Source organism: Cordyceps militaris (assembly GCF_000225605.1).
Source record: "Cordyceps militaris CM01 unplaced genomic scaffold CCM_S00003, whole genome shotgun sequence".
Taxonomy (NCBI): domain Eukaryota; kingdom Fungi; phylum Ascomycota; class Sordariomycetes; order Hypocreales; family Cordycipitaceae; genus Cordyceps; species Cordyceps militaris.
This window is the reverse complement of record NW_006271971.1, coordinates 3,507,751-3,526,373: the sequence shown is the minus strand read 5'-3', so window position 1 is coordinate 3,526,373 and position 18,623 is coordinate 3,507,751. Positions and strand designations below refer to the sequence as shown.

At 55.7% G+C, this 18,623-nt stretch overlaps 7 protein-coding genes across 7 annotated transcripts; 3 read left to right on the top strand and 4 right to left on the bottom strand.

The window, feature by feature from the left end:
• Positions 1-505: 505 nt before the first annotated feature.
• CCM_04718 (glycosyl hydrolase family 47 protein) lies at positions 506-2,688 on the top strand (the record flags this gene model as incomplete). The annotated part of the gene is made up of 4 exons (XM_006669864.1): positions 506-524; positions 596-771; positions 805-2,451; positions 2,569-2,688. The coding sequence occupies 4 exons, from the start codon at positions 506-508 to the stop codon at positions 2,686-2,688; spliced, it is 1,962 nt and encodes a 653-aa protein (XP_006669927.1).
• A 3,180-nt stretch (positions 2,689-5,868) lies between these two features.
• On the top strand, positions 5,869-6,654 carry CCM_04717 (uncharacterized protein; the record flags this gene model as incomplete). Its single annotated transcript, XM_006669863.1, has 2 exons — positions 5,869-6,205; positions 6,371-6,654. The coding sequence occupies 2 exons, from the start codon at positions 5,869-5,871 to the stop codon at positions 6,652-6,654; spliced, it is 621 nt and encodes a 206-aa protein (XP_006669926.1).
• A 1,870-nt stretch (positions 6,655-8,524) lies between these two features.
• CCM_04716 (uncharacterized protein) lies at positions 8,525-8,788 on the bottom strand (the record flags this gene model as incomplete). The annotated part of the gene is made up of 1 exon (XM_006669862.1): positions 8,525-8,788. The coding sequence occupies one exon, from the start codon at positions 8,786-8,788 to the stop codon at positions 8,525-8,527; it is 264 nt and encodes an 87-aa protein (XP_006669925.1).
• A 356-nt stretch (positions 8,789-9,144) lies between these two features.
• Positions 9,145-10,098, bottom strand: CCM_04715 (acetamidase/formamidase; the record flags this gene model as incomplete). Its single annotated transcript, XM_006669861.1, has 1 exon — positions 9,145-10,098. The coding sequence occupies one exon, from the start codon at positions 10,096-10,098 to the stop codon at positions 9,145-9,147; it is 954 nt and encodes a 317-aa protein (XP_006669924.1).
• Positions 10,099-11,415: 1,317 nt separating this feature from the next.
• Positions 11,416-11,739, bottom strand: CCM_04714 (uncharacterized protein; the record flags this gene model as incomplete). Its single annotated transcript, XM_006669860.1, has 2 exons — positions 11,416-11,518; positions 11,576-11,739. The coding sequence occupies 2 exons, from the start codon at positions 11,737-11,739 to the stop codon at positions 11,416-11,418; spliced, it is 267 nt and encodes an 88-aa protein (XP_006669923.1).
• A 1,461-nt stretch (positions 11,740-13,200) lies between these two features.
• CCM_04713 (GCN5-related N-acetyltransferase) lies at positions 13,201-15,509 on the top strand (the record flags this gene model as incomplete). Its single annotated transcript, XM_006669859.1, has 3 exons — positions 13,201-13,265; positions 14,399-14,496; positions 14,581-15,509. The coding sequence occupies 3 exons, from the start codon at positions 13,201-13,203 to the stop codon at positions 15,507-15,509; spliced, it is 1,092 nt and encodes a 363-aa protein (XP_006669922.1).
• A 2,108-nt stretch (positions 15,510-17,617) lies between these two features.
• CCM_04712 (GATA transcription factor nreB-Penicillium chrysogenum) lies at positions 17,618-18,623 on the bottom strand (the record flags this gene model as incomplete). The annotated part of the gene is made up of 2 exons (XM_006669858.1): positions 17,618-18,331; positions 18,402-18,623. The coding sequence occupies 2 exons, from the start codon at positions 18,621-18,623 to the stop codon at positions 17,618-17,620; spliced, it is 936 nt and encodes a 311-aa protein (XP_006669921.1).

The following is an 18,623-nucleotide window of genomic DNA, read 5'->3' as shown; positions in this document are numbered from 1 at the left end:
CTATGCACTTGGATCCGTACCTGGATCAAGGAGACAGACAGCATTGCGCCAAGCCCGGCACTTTTTTTTTTTCCTGACCAATTTTGCCAATCCCGGTCGACTCCATCGAAACCCGAGGCACTCACTCCCATTCTGAGCCCCCTTTGCCGCTGCCGCATTGCCGCACCAAGCACTGAAGCTCTAAGCAACGGGGGCTGGCCTAGTACTCCGTACCTGACGGGAAATTGTCCCCAATTGGGCAAGGGGGAGGTACCTACCCAAGGTACCTAGGTACCTACACATACTGTGAGACAGCGAAGCCGGGAAAAGCCACAGCAGTGTCGATCGCCCAAAGCCCGATGCCCTAACGGACGTTGTGGCAGGGCTGTGCCAAACCAAGGGCCGCCGGGACAGCCTTGCGAAAGTGCAGGAGAATCAGATGAAGCCGAATTAACCATGGTGCAACACAAACCTTATTCTTTTTTTTTTTTCCCGCCTTGAAGATTTTCCTTTCATCACCCTGGCCATGTCTTGTGAGCCTCTTGGTAGGACAAATACGAACAGTCAGCACACTGAGCAGTCGCCTGGTTGCTTCCCCTGTTTTCTCAAGCTTCAGCACAAGTGCAGCGCTCCGTCCCCCACTCTCAGCACCCGAACCCGCTTAATAGTTACAAGGAAGGGCCAGCGTGGCTGGATCAGGCACGCGATCCTGGGAGCTCACGAGTTGCACGCGATAACTCGGCAAAGGCGTCCTCTGTCACCATCACAATCCATCCCACAAACTCGGCGCATGTACCGTCCAATGGTGCCCGCATCTAGCTGTAGCATCCACCGCCCGACCGCGAAACGACGCTGACCCACGCCTCCTCGATCGATCGGTCTCTCTGTACAACCATGGCCATACCGAGGAGGGCATCACGTCTGCTGCTGCTCACCGGCGCCGCCCTCCTGGTATTCCTCATCGTCCGCCTGCTGCCCGCCCACGGCGGTGGCTACGTCGTGAGTCGCGTCATTCCCCAACGGCCGCGGGTCTTTGAGGGCTTCGACCCCGTCCATCCCAAGCAGTTCCATCCCGCGGCGTCCATCAAGCCACTGCCGACCGGCGCCCGCCGCGCCCTGCCCCGCGTGCAGGCGCCGGACAGCGCCTTCACGCAGACGCCCGAGACGGAGAAGCGCCGCCAGGCCGTGCGCAAGACGTTTGAGCGCAGCTTCGGTGCCTACCGCCAGTATGCGTGGATGCAGGATGAGGTGACGCCCGTCACCGGCCGCGGCAAGGACACCTTTGGCGGTTGGGCCGCCACGCTGGTCGACTCGCTCGACACGCTCTGGATCATGGGCTTCAAACCCGAGTTTGCCGAGGCCGCCGAGGCCGCCACCCACCTCGACTGGGGCCACACCGACTCCACCGCCATCAACATGTTCGAGACTACTATCCGCCACCTCGGCGGCCTGCTCAGCGCCTACGACCTAAGCGGCGACAAGCGCCTGCTTGACAAGGCCCTCGAGCTCGGCAACATGCTGTACGCCGGCTTCGACACCCCCAACCGCCTGCCCGGCTTCTGGCTCAACTTTCGCGAGGCCGCCACCGGTGCGCTCCTCGCCGGGACCGCCGATCCCTCCGCCTCGCCCGCCTCCCTGTGCGTCGAGTTTACCCGGCTCTCCCAGCTCACCGGCGACCCCAAATTCTACGACGCCACCGACCGCGTCACGCGCTTCCTCGAGCGCGTGCAGAACGACACCCTCCTGCCGGGCATGTGGCCCACCGTGCTCGACTTCCAGCACGAGCAGGCCCGCGACAGCCAGTTCACCCTCGGTGCCCTGGCCGACTCGCTCTACGAGTACCTGCCCAAGATGCACGCCCTGCTCGGCGGCGTCGACGACACATACGAGCGCATGTTCCGCCTCGCCATGAACACGGCCGAGCCCAACCTGCTCTTCCGCCCCGTGCTGCCCGGCGGCGAGGACATTCTCTTCGCCGGCGACTACCAGACGACGGGCGCCCAGAAGCTGGTCCCCCGCAGCCAGCACCTGACGTGCTTCGTTGGCGGCATGTTTGGACTAGGCGGCAGGCTCTTCGCCAACGAGACGCAGGTCGTCATCGGCGAGAAGCTCGCCCGTGGCTGCGGCTTCGCGTACGCCGCGTTCCCGACGGGCGTCATGCCCGAAATCTTCACCATGATGCCCTGTGAGCGCCGCGACCTGTGCGCCTGGGACGAGCAGGCCTGGGGCAAGCACGGCGACGAGGCCCTACCCCGCGGCTTCGTCAACGCCTGGGACCCGCGCTACCTGCTCCGCCCCGAGGCCATTGAAAGCATATTTGTGCTCTACCGCATAACTGCCCGCGCCGACCTGCGAGATCTCGCCTGGCAAATGTTTGAGGCTATTATGAAGTCCACCACGACGCGGTACGCAAACTCGGCCATTGCAGACGTGCGCGCAGAACAGGAGACGAACAAGCTGGATTCGATGGAGGTACGTGTAAGAGTGTTTCCAAACCCCCCTTTTTTCGCAGTTCTTGCAGGAAGCAAATTATTCTCGTTGAGTATTGCAGTCATTGGATCACTGGCTAACACGGATTGTTTCTTGCAGAGCTTCTGGACAGCAGAGACGCTGAAATACTTTTATCTCATCTTCTCTCCCTCGGATGTCATCAGCCTCGACGAATACGTGTTTAATACGGAGGCACATCCCTTGAAACTACCCTCTTGAGAGCGAGAGCATCTTTCGAAAGCGAGGGAACTAATTCCAAGACATGCCCAAGGCGAGCGTGTAATACCAGCACAAACACCCCATTGACAATGCAAAAAACGCATGGGAAAATGGTCATAAATAGTGTACAATAAGGACAAGGAATTGCAGTACAAACTCAAGCACACATGTCGTGTTTGTCCTACAAGTCATTGTTGCAGGCACCAATTCAAATACAGCGAAACCATTCGAACTGTCGTCATCGTGTGCCGTTCTGGCAGTAATAGTGTGCACGGGTGCGAATACCGAACTGCTTCCAATCTATTAATATTGTTTGGCCATTTGCAGATATCAGTGCAGCATGTATGCATGATCCTAGTCTACATGCCCGTGAGGCTGGAGTCTGGAAAGGCACCAGTTGCCCCGACCCCTGCTTCGCAAAAGAAAAAACAGCTAAGGAAACGCATAAGGACTATAATGAGCTGAACGAAGTAATCCATTCTTCGCAGCCACTGGCGGTGCAGCAGCCTCCATTTTCCTTCCTCGGCTGATGATTCTGCCTTGACAGCTCTTTCATGGTATCCCGCCGCCATTGGCGTTTGGGTGCGGTTCCAAGTGGGCCGGTACCGAATGGTGTAAGGATATGTAGTCGTTGGACTAGGTACGCTGACGATGTCCATTTCTTTCGCCCGGGGCTCATTTCCATTCTACCGAATTGCTTGATTCATCTGGGGTTGTCTCACCAGAACAACTGACATTCATCGGTAGCCCGGGCAGTGCTCCGCGGCGGACCTCGCTGGTGACCAACCATTGTAACAGTTGGCGTCCATGAAATTAGGCGCCGGATCTAAAATAGCGAGCTGAACACTAGCTAGGAGGTGGACGGGTCATATTACTATCCGTCTTGGCCAAGCGGGAGACTAGGATCCTGCCGGCAAGCCTCGTCGGCGAGTTTCCTTGACAGGCTTCTGCTATAGGTCGCCGTATCATATAAGAAACATGTGTTAGTAACGTGGCGGAAATATAGAAATATGAGGCCACATGGATCAGCTTCTAGACCCTATATTGGAAATTTTCCTTGGTACGCCCGAGTACCTTCTCCGGTGTCCATGTTTGAGAAATGTTTCGCGATCATCTGATAGAGCTGAGATGTACTCGGTATTAGTAGTGTAGCGCGGATGAGGATGATGCGTCGTCTGGCTCGCATTGACCAAGCTACGGTAAGCTATTTGATGTAGACATAGTCAGCACAAGGCAGAGGCCCACTAATACTTCTCGCATGTTGTTCATGTCACTGGCATGTACGGCGAAACAATGGGTAGGTAGCGTGAGCCTGGTCTTATTCCTGACCTTGGGTACGGGCGCGGCAGGGCATAGCCCGGTTGAGACTTGCGACTGGCGGTGCCACGTTGTCTTGGATTGGTGACAATAAGGCAAGCTGAGATTTCGTTCAAATCGCTGCTATGAGCTAGAGATTATTTCCTGTGAAATCCGTTTTGAACTAGTTAGGTTCCTGGAGTACGGCGTAGCGAATTTAAACGAAGTCGCGGGAGTCACAGGTCGCTGAGGATGGTAAGGTTAGCTTGGTATTTTGAGGAATAAGTACCTCGAGAGGTCAAAAGAACAGGTCTTGGACAGGGATGCAGGCTGAAAAAAAAAGGAGGAAGACAAAGCCCGTCCTTGCCTCGGGCTCTCAAAGCCGATCTTGCGCCCGTCGGTAAGGTGGCGATGAGTCCAGTGAGCCTTGAGGCTGTCGTTCGGCACGGCAGCCAAGGTGAAGATGACGCTTGAACCGCGCATGGCGACAGAAAACCCCTGGCACACAGGTGCCACCGACGGCGCAGCAGTCCGCGAATGCACGTTAGAGCGTGGGAGGCAGGGGTACGATGTCTGGCTTGTCCGCAGTTTACGAATAGAAGGTTGGAAGGCTTATGGAACAGGCTCCGGAAGCTTCGCCTTGCAGGGGTTGATGGGACGGGGTGGCGTTGGCGACGGCGCAGCCCCTGTACAGACGGGTGGCGGACAAGTGGGATGCCTCTATTCGTCGGCCGTCTCTGTGCGACCTGCAGGCTGCGGAAGCGACGGCGCTGGAGCCGGGGAAGTTGGTAGTTAAGCTGGGTCAGGCGGGCGCATGTAAAGAAAAGCCGTTTGGGAATAGTTGTTGTCTCAGTGGGTGGGTGAGTTGATGACTGGCCCTGTTTGTCTGCATGTCTGCATCAAGGGATGCAGCCAATGAGGGATCGGGGTTGTTGCTTGCCACGTACAGAACCGGTAGCCATCGAGGGGACATGGCAAGTGTGCACGTGTGCGCTACGCATCGATGCGTCTTGGATGGATTTGGTGACGATGGTTGTGGGATAAGATGGGGATGCAAAGGAGACGTACAAATTAAAAGAAAAGGGGAAAGTTGAGGCGCGCGAGAACAAGCGGACAAACGAAGCAGATTGACGGTCCGCCAGCGCTGGCAGCTGGCAGGCCGGACCTTGCAGCTGCCCCGGCATGGCCGAATGACCCTGCCTTGCCCGCTTGCCCACTTGCCCGCTTCTGCAATGCAGGGCAGGTGCTCGCAGGCGTTCGCAGCCAACTAAGGTAGGTACGGAGTATTACCAGTACAAAGTACAAAGTAGAACAGCAAAGGTAGAACTGGCCAGTCTGCCAGCTGCCCGCCTGCCAGCCTGCCAGCCTGCCAGCCTCCCTTGTCAGCCGGTGAGCCAACGGCCTTCCCCTTGTCCTACTTTTCCTCTTCCACACAACACAACAACACGGATTGCACGGATCCCACCATCACGCCAGCCATAACAGGACACAGGCAGTACAGTCCATGACAGCTGACTATGACGTTCGCCTCACTTGCTTCGCTCCGGGGGACAACCTTCGAATACCACCCGCTGCCCAAAGATCACATCAGCCAGCTTCCCACTCGCTCCGCCATGTCTATTGGTCCGCGCCCGCCTTGTCCCAGAAAGTCTGACGGACGCCAACATCAGCCAAAGCCAAGACGCACACCGCGGTCGCTGGCGATAGCCTTTTTCCTCCACTGTGGGCCGTGGCAAGGGTCAATATGAATGGCCAAACACATTGCTGCCACTGACCACCGGTGACCAGTAGCTTGAGCGCCGCCGACGGCTCCGCGGTCAAGACGACAAACTAGGCCATTAATACGGATACAAGGTACCCAACTACCACCTTGACTGCCCCAGCATGAAGAGAGTTTCTGCGACCCCCGGATGCCCAGGATGCGCCAACCCACTCCTCCAAGCTCGCAAATTCCCCCATGATCCAACCACACTCAGTTGCGCTCCCAAGGCAAGCAACCCAAGCGGCCGCCAACTCCCACTAGTGAGTCCGCCGTACTCTATTGCAACCCGCCGTAGCCACGTTTCCGGGACCATGGGTGGGCTGGTCGCCTCTTTGAGATATCCTTTTATTTCGCCCATCCCGTTGCCCGTCCTGGCGGTTCTCCCTCAAACAGCCAAGCTCGGCTTCTTCTCGCCTGCTTCAGCTCCTTCCCTTGTTGCCTGGGCTCGTCCCGGACAGAGTATACAAGAAGCTCGCAGCCCGGGCCATTCCTCACGTCCCAGACCTATACTCGCACAATTAACCTCGACTTCCTGATCCGGCCGCCTGCATCTCTTTTCTCCGCCACCCTTCGAACCATTACTTGCACCCCTCCGCTTCAACTGCCTTTCTACGATCAAGACAGTATTACAAGACCTAGTCGGCTGCTTCCTTGGTAGCCAAACCCACGACGCACTGTTCTCGCAACTCCCTGCCTACGTCACCGTTTCTGACAAGCCTTGTTGCGCCACGGCCAGCTCTTGCTCAGAAACCCTGCCATTTCGATTACTCGATATCAGACTTGTTTCACCTTGGTCATATCTGGTTGTCTCGCCTACTTTTGCGCCGCTCACGGCTTCCTTTCTTGGCGCCTTCTTGCTGCCGCCGTGGCTACCACCTTCCCACGCAATCACCCATCCTTGCGCCTGAGTTCGAGTATAAAGGGCAGGCCTAGTCGACCCATCCGTGGTTATTAGACCTGGGAATTGCTTCGATATACAAACTGCTATTCATTGCCTGCGCCCTTGACATCCTTTCTTCAAGCTCCCTTACATCCAATCCATCTACCCTCGTCCCGGCAGAGACCCTCCCTCGACATCATGTCTGTCTCCTGCGTTCACTCCTTCGCTCTGATCAAATCAGACAGCACATTGATGCAGTGGCTGTGCCAGTTTTGCCGCTCTGGCCCTAGCCATATGATCTATGAGTGCGCATACTGCAAGTTGCATCTCTGCCGGATGTGCACCGATGCCGTCTGACACGCCGGCCATGAAGTCAAACGATGGTCAACTCATCTGCGCTCATGCACGAGAGTGAGACACCTACTGCTGCTATATATACTTTGGTTCTCGGTCAAGATCTCGGAACTTGAGCCTTTTACAACTTCTCGGGGGACCTGGGCTTACAAAGCTTGATACCGAACCGGTATTTGCTTTCGGCTGGACGATGCAGGACATTTCCTCAGCTTTGTTATTGGACTTGTGGGATCCCACCTGTTGTTTTTTTTATCTCTTGAAACTAGCGTTTTGTTTTTGATATAGAGGTTCGTTTTCGCTACATTTGACCCTCGCAGGGTCTGGTGTTTCACATAGAAACGATAGACGGTTTTGTTGGCATGAAGTCGCAAACAATTGAGAGCTGTTTAGATCGCCCCAATCCAATCAATTTCCTTGCCTTGCATTGATCATTTTTGGCCCTCTGTTTCACTTGCCAGCATTGCTTGATTGGACCTCTATCTTGGCACGTTGCACATGCTGGGGTAGAACAATGCAGCTGCAGGAACGGCTTGGGTGGGATCCGAGACAGTCGGCTCTTTTCTACCCCTCGACAGCCTTCTAGAAGGAATCGCAATGAGGGGCAGTCGGTGTCACAAGCTGCCTGACGGCAGAGACCATCGCACACACGCTTGTTTGCCTGACGCCCCCTCCAATACTCACTTCGACGATGCAACGGGGCCAGAGTATACAGCATTGATTGACCCCCCGCCCCCTTCCTCTCCGCAGATGCTGCGGGTGACTAGTTTTTGTCTTGCTGCCTTCCCTTGGTCGCACCCGTCCTCCCGTCTCAACTCGGCGATTGTTGCGACTTGGTGTGGTCGCCCTAGCTGGTCATCCCACCCTTTGTCGACCTATTGGAAGCGCTTCCTGCTCTGCCCACCTGGCAGAGAAGATTTCTAGAACGTCGCACCAGCGTCATGGGACTGCAAGGCAACCCCCTGCCAACGTTCTCATTCTAGAAAACGGGACATGACAAACGTGCATGTTGCCGTGTTGTGACTCTTTGCACAAGTCTGTTTTTGGACTTTTGCACGGCGATGAAGAGCACTCCATCCAGAGGTTTGTTCTGCTTCACATACGCTTGCGTATCACAGTGTCGTGGCCGGTCATGGATCGCAGCGCTGAGCGTGAATCTTTTCTCTAGTGAGGTGGACACACTTGTCACGAGAAGCATTCTATCGGAAACAAACCATCATCGCTATCCCTCGTGGGTATTTTAAATCTCGTGGCACAACAGCTGCAGCCTAGTCGAGTGTTGAACAGGAAAACCAAACATTGCTTGACAACAGTGAACCGAACATCCTTGATCCCGCCACAATTTCACGCATAGCGGTAGTGTCTGGCCGAGCCGGGGACCTTGGGTCTCATAGGCCAGTCCCAGCACGGCCGCTCCTGCATGTGCCTCGTCACGGCACACGTCCTTTCCCACATATGTGCAGCGTCTCGATGCCATCGTCCAGAATGCCGTAGCGCCTAAACATGGGTGCGTACCCCTCGTCGACGCGGCGGTCCCGCATCAGCACCTACAGTCGGGTGCCTTTATTCCTGGTCGAGGACCACCCGTAGCGGCCAGTTGTGTGGTTGACGTTGAGCGAGGTGCAGCGATTGCAGAACTTGGTGAGGGGCAGCGCCGGTGCTCCGTTGAGCGACAACGTGCCGACCTGGCCGGCGCCGGTGCCGGCGTCGTAGCTAGACAGCGGCGAGAGCCTGCCTTTGTGCGGCACGGGCTCTTCAAAGGTGGGTTGCGCGGCGAGAGGGTGCCGAGGACGGGACGGCGCGGCTACCATCATAGGAAGCATTGCCGACTATGATAGCTGCAGATGCTCAGCTGTTTTGTCTACGTCTTGCCTTTTGTCTACGTTTTTCCAGACTCTCAATGTGACTAATACGACTCATAGCACGCTCCTTCCATCACACTAACAATGGCTGCTTGAATAAGTCTTCAGATGATGCAATTTGTACTGAAGACCACTTGAGGTTCACAATCTCCGGTATGCTTTTCTCCATGGCTCGTATTTCCAGCACTTGTAGCCTGTTTCCCTCGTTGTCTGTTATTTGTATCCAACAGCAGTCATGCACTCGTTCAGTTGTCACTCGTTCAGTTGTCACTCGTTCAGTTGTCACTCGTTCAGTTGTCACTCATTCATTCGTCAACAAAAATGCTCAGCGGAATCGCGCAGACGACGCCATAGTGCGGCATGTCGACTGCCTGAACAATCTTCAAATCGCCGACGACTGAGCACAGCATGTACGCCTCGTCGCGTGCGAGGCCCTTTTCCGCACCTAGCCACTCAATCGCGGCGCGGACAGCCTTGCGTGTGGCCTCGCGCAGGTCGACATCGAGGCCCATGACGGCGTACTCGCGGCCGCGGTCCGCATGCGGCTGGGCGCCCTCGCGGGTGAGGTAGTGCGGCGAGCGCACCCACGGTTTGTTCTTCTCTAGGGTGAAGCGCAGGCGCGCGTGCATGGGCGTCTCAATGGCGGTGCCGCAGACCTCGCCGTCGCCCTGGGCGGCGTGGCCGTCGCCGCAGCTGAAGAGGGCGCCGGCCGTCTGCACGGGCAGGAACAGCGAGGAGCCCTGCGTGAGATGCTTGCAGTCCATGTTGCCGCCCCAGTCGTACGGCGGGATGGTGGGCAGCGGCTCGTCGGTGGCCGGCGCGAGGCCCATGACGCCGAGAAACGGCCGGACGGGGATGCGGATGCCCGGCTTGAACTCGGCGTAGCCGCCGCCGTCGGCCGCGTGTCGGAGATCCCAAATCTTTAGCGACGGCGTGGGAAAGTCGTCGCTCAGCAGGCCAAAGTCGGCCAGGATGGCAGTCCAGCCGTAGGCGGCGGGCTGGAGCGCGAGCACGTCGACGCGCAGCACGTCGCCGGGCTCGGCGCCCTCGACAGCGACGGGGCCGAAGCCCGGGTCCATGGTGGCAAAGTCGAGGTGATCGAGGATCGTGGCCTGGTTCTCGGGCGTGATCTGGTTGTTGCCGCCGTCGCGCAGGTCAAACGTCACCTCGGCGCCCGAGGCCACGGTGAGGGCGGGCGTCAGCTTGCGCGACCACTTGAAGTGGATGTTGCGCTGGGTGATGTGCGGGGGGTGCGCCATGGTGAGAGAGAGACAGAGAGCGCGAGGGGCCGGGGGTTAGTAGGGTGCGCAGGGATGCCCGTGAAGGAGAGCTTGGGCGGCAAAGGAGATGCAGTCAAGCCGAGCCGAGACCCTGAAAATCTGCCGCAGAGAAGGAGGAGGAGAATGACGACTTTGAAGAACCCCACCTCGAAAGCATCCCAAACGGGACTCTGTCGGGCAGAAAACGGCCCCCAGGTGACACAACCGTTTATTTTTTTCCATGACATATCGATAGGCGATGGCAGGGATGGCTACGGAGTAGTCTACGGGGTACATACATAGGGGAATGTGCAAATAATGCATTTGACAACCAGGCTTTATGTTTTGGGGTTAAATAGGGCTGCGACGACGCAGAAGTGCCTTGAGCGACTGTCTGGGCACAGGAATTGGAGTCGCTGGCTTGCCTCCAATGCGCAATGCACAGGCGCGCCCGGAAGGATAACCGTGTCATTTTCCTAGACCTTGGAGTAAGACCCGTTGGTAGCAAACACGAGGTCCGACTTCTCCAGCACGCACTAGTGTTGCGAGCTTGGCGATCTTATAGGGAGGCAACACAAACATCAGACTGATGCGTCGTATGCGCTACTCGGCATTGTAGTTGGCAAATGTGACTAGGAAACGGCAATATCATCTTTACTATTCCGTATAGCCGTCTCACTCATCCCAGTCTATGACCGACCACTGGCCAATGGCCCAGCAGGGAAACGCAACCGGCTCTCAGCGCCGGCGCAGTGTGTGTAGATCGGGACTGCGACAGTGGTCAAGGGAGCCAATCGTTCCACGTCAGCCGTCTGATCTTTATCCTGAATTCGTACTCACTATTAGAGACTCTTGTTTCACATGCATGTCAAGACCAGCAATTGCTTGGTGACGACGACCAAGGGTACAATACAAGTTGACGATGCCCAAGCTATGAGCTGTTTATTAATGATCAATAACCAGCAGAGTTGGAGGACAGTACTCGTTTTCTACGGATGACGAATAGGGTGCAGCGCTTTGCACGAGGCTGCGCAACACCGCCGCTGATAGGCTACCTCCCGGGCATGGTCTAGGGAACACCAAGACAACCATATCCAGTGCGTCGTGGTGCTCACTCACTGCTCAGTCACTGCCGTCTCTTCCGACCAGAGCATCCGCAAGCGAGTGGGCACGTCAGAACAAGCCGGAACCGCCTCATCTGCCACAAGGTTCGCCTCGCCGAGACTATCAGCTGGGGCACCGGCCGTGATGTTCAATAGTCGTCGTGACAGTGGAGTCTGGGACGCCACCATGATCTCGCAACATTTGGAGTAGGAACTAGTTATTCGACTCCAAGCTTGCAAGACTGGGCAGGGGTTGCTCGAAACGTCCGAGCTCGTTGGGAGAAGAGATGGGGTCCGGAGTGGATTTGGAGGGGTTTCTGGTAATAAGGGTTGGTGGTTTTCATCGTATTTTCCAGACCAACTATACTCCGTACATTGCTTGGGAGTCGTCGTCACCACGCTTTGGAGGCTGAAACCGGTCGAGGCCGCCCGTTCCGACTCGGAGGGAAGAAGCGGGCGGGGATAGCGGCACACTGATGATACAGCCAGGATGCCTATTTGGAAGCTTGGTGAAACCTCGACCATCCTTTTGGTGCATGCTGCGGTGACAACGCCACCCATCCAAAGCAACTGCCACTGCTGCAGCGCTTGTCTGCCAAGCGCATCTATAGCTCGCCAGGCGACAGGCTACTGGTCCGTCGACCTGCACGATTGATCGCGTGCGTGCAGGGGAGGCGGCGCGAGACGCTGCATGAATATTCGTTTATGAGGCGCGTGGCTAGCTTCCTAGCAAGGGTTCTCGACTCCTCGAGCTGCGTGGCCGGGTCAACCAACTGAAGCCGGTTTTACGCCACTACAGAAAAAAAAAACCCTAGCAGGGAAGCTATGTGATAAGTCTAATGTAGAATGCCGGGGTTGAAACTGCCAGAGGGGCCCAGGCGAGGCGAGGCGAGGCTGGAGCGGGTCAAGGGTTGGAATAGCGTGAGCTTTGCTCCGTCGCGTCGCTTTTGCGTGGCAGTCGCCCGTCTGGGAGAGAGTCAAGGGTTCAGCAGTAGTTATCGCGACTCCTCGTTGAAACTGATGACGAGGCCTGCATCGTTGAGCAAGGGAGTCGGGGGTTGACGTTCAGTCAAACAGAGCCACGGCGAGGCTAGTAAGGGAGCAGGGAGGAACACCAGAAATAGTCTGGAACCTGGCTGGGGATGGTAAGAAGCTGTGGGCGCCTATGACATGATGGCTTTGATAGTACCAGTACCATAGTACGATGGCGTTGACCAGCCAGCCAGGTGGCATAGTTAGGTAGTTACCACTTTAGTTACCCGTCCGTACTTGACAGCGAGCCTAGTGCGGGTGGAACGCGCCGCGAAACTAGCATTAGTACGTACCTAGGCAGCACAAGCCGGGCCAGCGTTTGAAGTTAGGTTGGCACTTGGCAGCGCCGTTGGAGAAAAGAAGTCATGTTGCGCTTGACGCTCGTGTGACTTTGATGTGCGAGGCGGGAAGGATAGGCGGGAAGGATAAGCGTTGCTTCACATGTTTAGAGAAGGAAGGGGGGGGGGGGGGGTATACCGAGGGACGTGTGCATGAAGACGTGTCAGCTCCCGCATAAGAGAAGAAAAAGATGGTGTCGCTTTGTTGATGAAAAAGATTTCGCTGTCCCGTCTGGCAAGAAGAGGGGGGGGGCTTGCAACATCAGAGTTTGCTCGGAGCGCGCGCGTGCGGCGATCTTTGGAGCCAGTTTGATCGACGACGACGGGCTTGTAGTAGGGTCCAGGCTTGGGACGGTGATGAGGGGTCAAGGGAGGGCTTGTCTGGGCAAAGTAGTGCGATACACATGTGGTTTTCGCCTTGTCTTGTTTGTCATGCTGCGGTGCCATGTCTGTGACGATTGGTCCAGAACAAGAGGTTGGTGGTTGGTGGTGTATCAAAGCGGCGGATGTGAAGATGACGTGACAGAATGTGCAGCTTGGGCGAGTCAACGCCAGCCAACGGATAAGCTGGTGGTGGCCAGGACGGATGCAGGCACACACGCACATGCACACGACTCTACAAATTAACCATGGCAGAATTTCTAATCTCTATTGCCTATCTACCATGTCAGACTGCGGCAGATGAATGCTTGCAGTTGGTTTTCTATCTTTGCCACAATCATACGTACTACCTAGGTTCATCCAACCGCCCAAAACCAACCCTTTCCGCCAGCCTCCACTGATAGCTCCCTGATATCAAGGCTAAACGCCACTGTATCCCGTCCGCTGTTACTCGTACGAATGAAAAAGGAGGGTAAAAAGCCACCACTCCGGGCCAAAAACCAAGGGCAATGACTTGGTTGGTCCATGCCCGAGTTACAAAAAAAAAAGGACGCACAACTTTTTCTTCCCGTTGGCTCCGATTCGTACATACGCGCCCGCCTATCGGCACTGGGTCACTTGTTTCGGTCTGAGCTCTGGCCGTCTTGAAATAAGACTGCTGCTTTTCGCTCTTCTCTGTCAACGTTGGCAAGCCAGTCACAGCTAAAATAAATAAACCAAACAGTTCCCCCTTTGTCCTCTTGTTTGTCAAATCTGCAAATCTTCAACCCCAATCTTGTCTCCATACTACGGCCCGTTGCACCGCGAGCCAAGACACGGACCCCTGGTGCTCGAGGTACCCAGTTATGCCCCATTGCACGTCTGACCAGCCTGTGATTTGGCACTAAAAAAAATAAGGTCAGTTGGCCAAGTACCTACCGCTACTGTACCTCCCCAGCAAGTCACCAAGTACCACCGCTTTTTTTTTTCCCTTCCCTCTTCTTTGCCCACAAGGCTCTCCAACCAACCAACCATCATCTCAACATTCCTCCTCTCCGACTTTTTTTCTCTTCTTCGCTTCTTCGCTTCTTTTTTTTTTCCTCCTTATTCACAACCATATTTACATCGATACCCCTTTCTCTTCTTTCTCCTTTCTCCCACACAAGATTTTACATGGCTGCGTCTTTCCCACCTGATCCCTTGCTACTGCACGCCTTTTGTTGCAGTATATGATAATTTGTACCCTTGTTTCGAATCGCTCCAGAACAACCCGTCTCGCTTCCGCCCTCTCGTCACTCACCTTGATACCCTGTTCATAATAAACATCATATAATCGCCTTTATTTATACCCCCATCTTATCTCTCTTTACATCTTCGCTTCCTCTTTTTTTTTTTTATAACTGGCCCCGATTGCCATCTCATCGACCCCATTTCTCCACCGCCATATACGCCCAACATGGAAGACAGAGGGACCCCTAGGGTCCGCGAGCTGGACCTGCGCGAATGCAAAGTCAGCTCAACTGTTGACGGCATCAATGTCGTCAGAGGTATCAAATGCAGTGCCGGTATGTCTCGACAAAAATCATCTCGCTTCCCCCCGCGCTAGACAGGCAAAGTTCTCTCCCAGCAACCGGTCGACTAACAGCCAGTCTTAGCCTTCTTCACCTTCTTACGAGCCAATCTCGCCCTCAGCTCCTCCATGATTGCTTCGCCCGCGAGCACACCTCTACTCGATCCAATTAGCGCTCCTACCGACTCGAACCCGCTCGAATTCGCATCGCCCGCAACCGACGCCGCGCCTGCCACCCCGTCAACGTCGAGCTGCAGCAGCGATCTCGTGCCCCTCGACGACATTCCCGAGCTCTCACTCGACCTCCTCCGCACCGAAGAGGAGCAGGAAGAAGGCCTCGACCTCCTCGCCGCCACCGTTGCCGGCATGCGTACGCCCGCCACCGTCACCGTCATGTCCCATCCGAGCTGCCTCGTGCCCTTGACCACCTTCCTCTCCGTCATCTACTACACGCGCTACACCATCCCGGGCCACTTCAAGGTCACCGCCTGCTGCACCTACGGCTCCGTCTTCATCTACATCTTGCTCATATGGTGCCTCGCCCGCCCGTACAAGACGTTTGCCAAGGACATCAACCGCGCTTGGCTCGACGAGGAGGGCCCCGACCGCGATATCATGGTCGGTGCCCGCGGCAAGGACAACAAGCTCGCCGGCGTCGTCGTCCTGCGCCTCAGCCCCAAGCTCGTGCCCACCGGCGGCCGCCGCCACCGCACCCGCAGCCTCTCCTTCAAGGGCGGTCGCGGCCTCATCCGCGCCTGGGCCGTCCGCCGCAAGTCCCGCGGCCGTGGCGTCGGCAAGGAGCTGCTCCAGGAAGCCGTCCGCATCACCAGGGACCGCTGCGGCAAGGACGCCGAGGTCGGCTTCGTCCAGGACCACGCCCACAGCAGGCTCATCTTCCACAACATGTTCAACAGCTTCTTTCGCAAGGTCGAGATTGGCGCCGACAAGGCCTTGCGCACGGCCATCAGCGAGTGGTCCGCGACAAAGAAGAGGAAAAACAAGGCATGACATAATTTGGGTTTGGATTTGTTTTACATGGGCGCGCATGAATTTTCTTGAATAATGATACCCAGCATAGCATGAATTAATTTCACATTTCTCTTCTCTTGAAATCGACGAAATAGGGTGGTACTATGTTCCCATTTTCCACACGTCCTTGAGTGGTGTCTGGCGAGGTACCACCTACCTATACAGCAACGAAAGAAAGCCATCAAGCCAACATATACAGCTAATTGTCAACGCAACACCTAAGCAAGGCATAAATCCAAACATGGCCAGATCTCCGGTCTTTCTGTTCATGGCCCAAACATTTCCTCTCTCGAAGTCTTCGTCCTGCCTTTTTTCGGCATTTCCTTCAACATGAAACATTCTGATAGCAAACATCGGGGGCGTTTTGTTCTTTCACACACGACACACAAGCTGCTTTCAACGGCGCAGCACAAACTCCTTGTTGCGGCGGTTCGTCTGCTTCTTGGGCTACCGGTCCATGTCGCGGTCGAACCCGTACAGGGTCCGGCCCAGCTTCTCGAGGGCATGCAAAACCTGCCGTCCGCCAGATGCCGTTAGCCAAAGTCTGCAGTATAAAAGACCGGAAAAGCAAAAATAGGATGGTACTTGCGTCCTCCATTGTGATCGTTTTTGCTCGTCTGTGCTCGACATAGATGCAGCAAAGCTTGAGAACCTAGTGTTTTTGTTCGTTTAGCGACTTTGCATCGTGCCGCCTTGAATGGGGCCATTGGTTTCATGACATACATCTTGGAGGTACTGTATAAGAACCTTGCGAACTTCAGTATATATATCAAGCGACATTCGCTTGACCCCGCCACGGCGAGCGAGACGTCTAAATGTAGCCAAAAAAAAAAAGTCAGCATCGTCTTCGCATGTCGTTGATTCCGTTCGCGCGGGTGAAGGGGGAGTCACGAACCGGATGGCGGGCCGGGCTGATGCAGACAAGTCATGGTCAGCAATCGGAGCCACAGGTGCAGCAAAAGTTGGTCAGAGACACGTACTAATGCCCAAGATGTTTTCTCGCAAAATCTTTCTACAGCGACAACCTAGTCAGCAGCCCGTACACATGCCACCGGGGGGTATTTGCAATGCTGTACCGCGAGCGCCGTGGGAGGCTCGCGCTCCCCCGAATGCCGTTTCTTAACATCTGGGGGCCGCCTCGGGCCGTCTTCCGCGGCGTCATCTCGTTCGTCCTTCTTTTTTCCGAAGCCTTTTTGGTGTTTTTGCCTGTTTTGTGAAAAGTCGACTGCACGCGGCAAGGGAGGCCTTGGGAATAAAAACGGAGTGCGTGTGATGGGACGAGATGAGCGATTCTTGCCAGCCTTGGAGGGAATGGAATAGACGAAATTGAAGTCCTGCTTTGGTGATAAAGGAGCTTGGACAAGGCAAAATCGCATCAGGCATGAGGAGGAAGATGTCATGGCAATGGCCTCCACGTGATGGGAGCAGGGAATGCAGAGTCAAGGTGAAGAGCAAGTGAGCACAACCTCACCTCCAGCATGGCTGCCTAGCCCTGCATGACGCGGCATCACAAAATGGATCAGCAGCGTATATATCTCGTAATCTCAATATAGATCTATGTTGGGGGCAAAACCCCGTCCGTGTTTTCATATTGGCGAGAGTTGTCGCCGCCGAGCCCAAGCCAAATTGAATAGCAGTAGTAAAAGAAGACGAAAACTAAACACCAGCAATCCTGACTCCGTTTTTGTCTACTTCAACCGAAGCCTCGCCGAGCTCATGTTGACATTTTTCGGTCCACCTCCATTCTTGGTTGTCATTTCTGTCTTGACAAGTTCATTATCATGGTATCTACTCTCTTCCCTCCCCTTTCCCGGACGCCAAAGTATTTCCGCACATTTTCGCTATAATAAAACACTGGCCGCACAATGGAGGATGCGATCGATAGCTCGTAGTCGCATACGCCTTCGCCAAACACAGACAAGGAAGGAAAGGAAACAAACAAGGGCACTACTAGAACAAAAGAGGCGGCGACGAGAAAGAGCCTCGTGAGCCAGATGTCAGCGTCTGTCCGCAGTCCGTGGCAGTACGCCGAGAAATATGCATATAGTCAGATGGTAGAGTGCTGCATCAGAGGAATAATGAGCCCCTTACGCAGAATCCTCGACGCTCTCCAGCGCAGCTGCCGGGTCCTCCGTTTCCTCCTCGTCAGCATCTGCACTAGGCTCTTTAATAGACTCGGTGGCAGCCTCGTCCCTAACCTCGCTTGAAGGCTCTGCAGTATAGAACTCGGCACGGGGTTTCTTAGCCGGACGCTCTGCCTCTTCGCCAGCCACTTGCTTGGTAGCGTTGAACTCCAGCTCCAGTTCGTCCAGGCGACGCTTCAGATTGTTTTCGCGTCTGTGACTGTCTTCTAGTTGGTCGCGAAGCTGCGATTCGTTCGACTGCGTCGTTTCGAGAAGTGTGCGCAGTTGCGTCTGCTCAGCCCCGGCGATCTCCTGTCCGTGCCTGGCAGCGGCCTCCTGCTGCTCCAGCTGGCTGAGTCGACCGCGAAAGAGTTCGTTTATTACTTCCAGTTCGCTGACGCGCGTCTTGAGGCTCGAGTTCTGCGCGATGAGTTGCTCTTGTGTTTGAGGTCCGTCGGAGCCGCGGTCGCCATTCTGGGCGTCTCCGTTATAGCCAGACACGGCCTGCTGGTATGTTGCATCGTCCACCATGAAGGACGAAAGAGAGTTGTTGTACATCGAGGCGCCATTTCGAGAGTCGAGTCCGTCGGTGCCGTTGGCCTTGGAGCGGCGCATAGCCTCGGCTGCTTGAGCTGCAGCATGCTCGGCGCCGTTGGTGTCGCCAACCATTCCGAAGCCCTGTGCGTGCTGGTAGAGAGTTGGTTAGTCTCCGGGTCGTTGACGCATTGTGACTAGAGTCGGCGCATACCTTTTTCTTCGATACTAGATCAGGGCGCATAGTCTTGACACGATTGCGGCTCTTGATTACATCAGTCTTCAAAGAGGCTGGTCGCGGGCGACCATGCAGCTTCAGAAAGAGGCCGCATGCGTTGCAAAGCACGGAGCCAAACTCGTCGCGGCGCCATAGTGGTGTTCGTGAGGTGCCGCAGTTTTGGCACGTAGGCTGCGAGGAAGCGTTAGTTGCCATCAT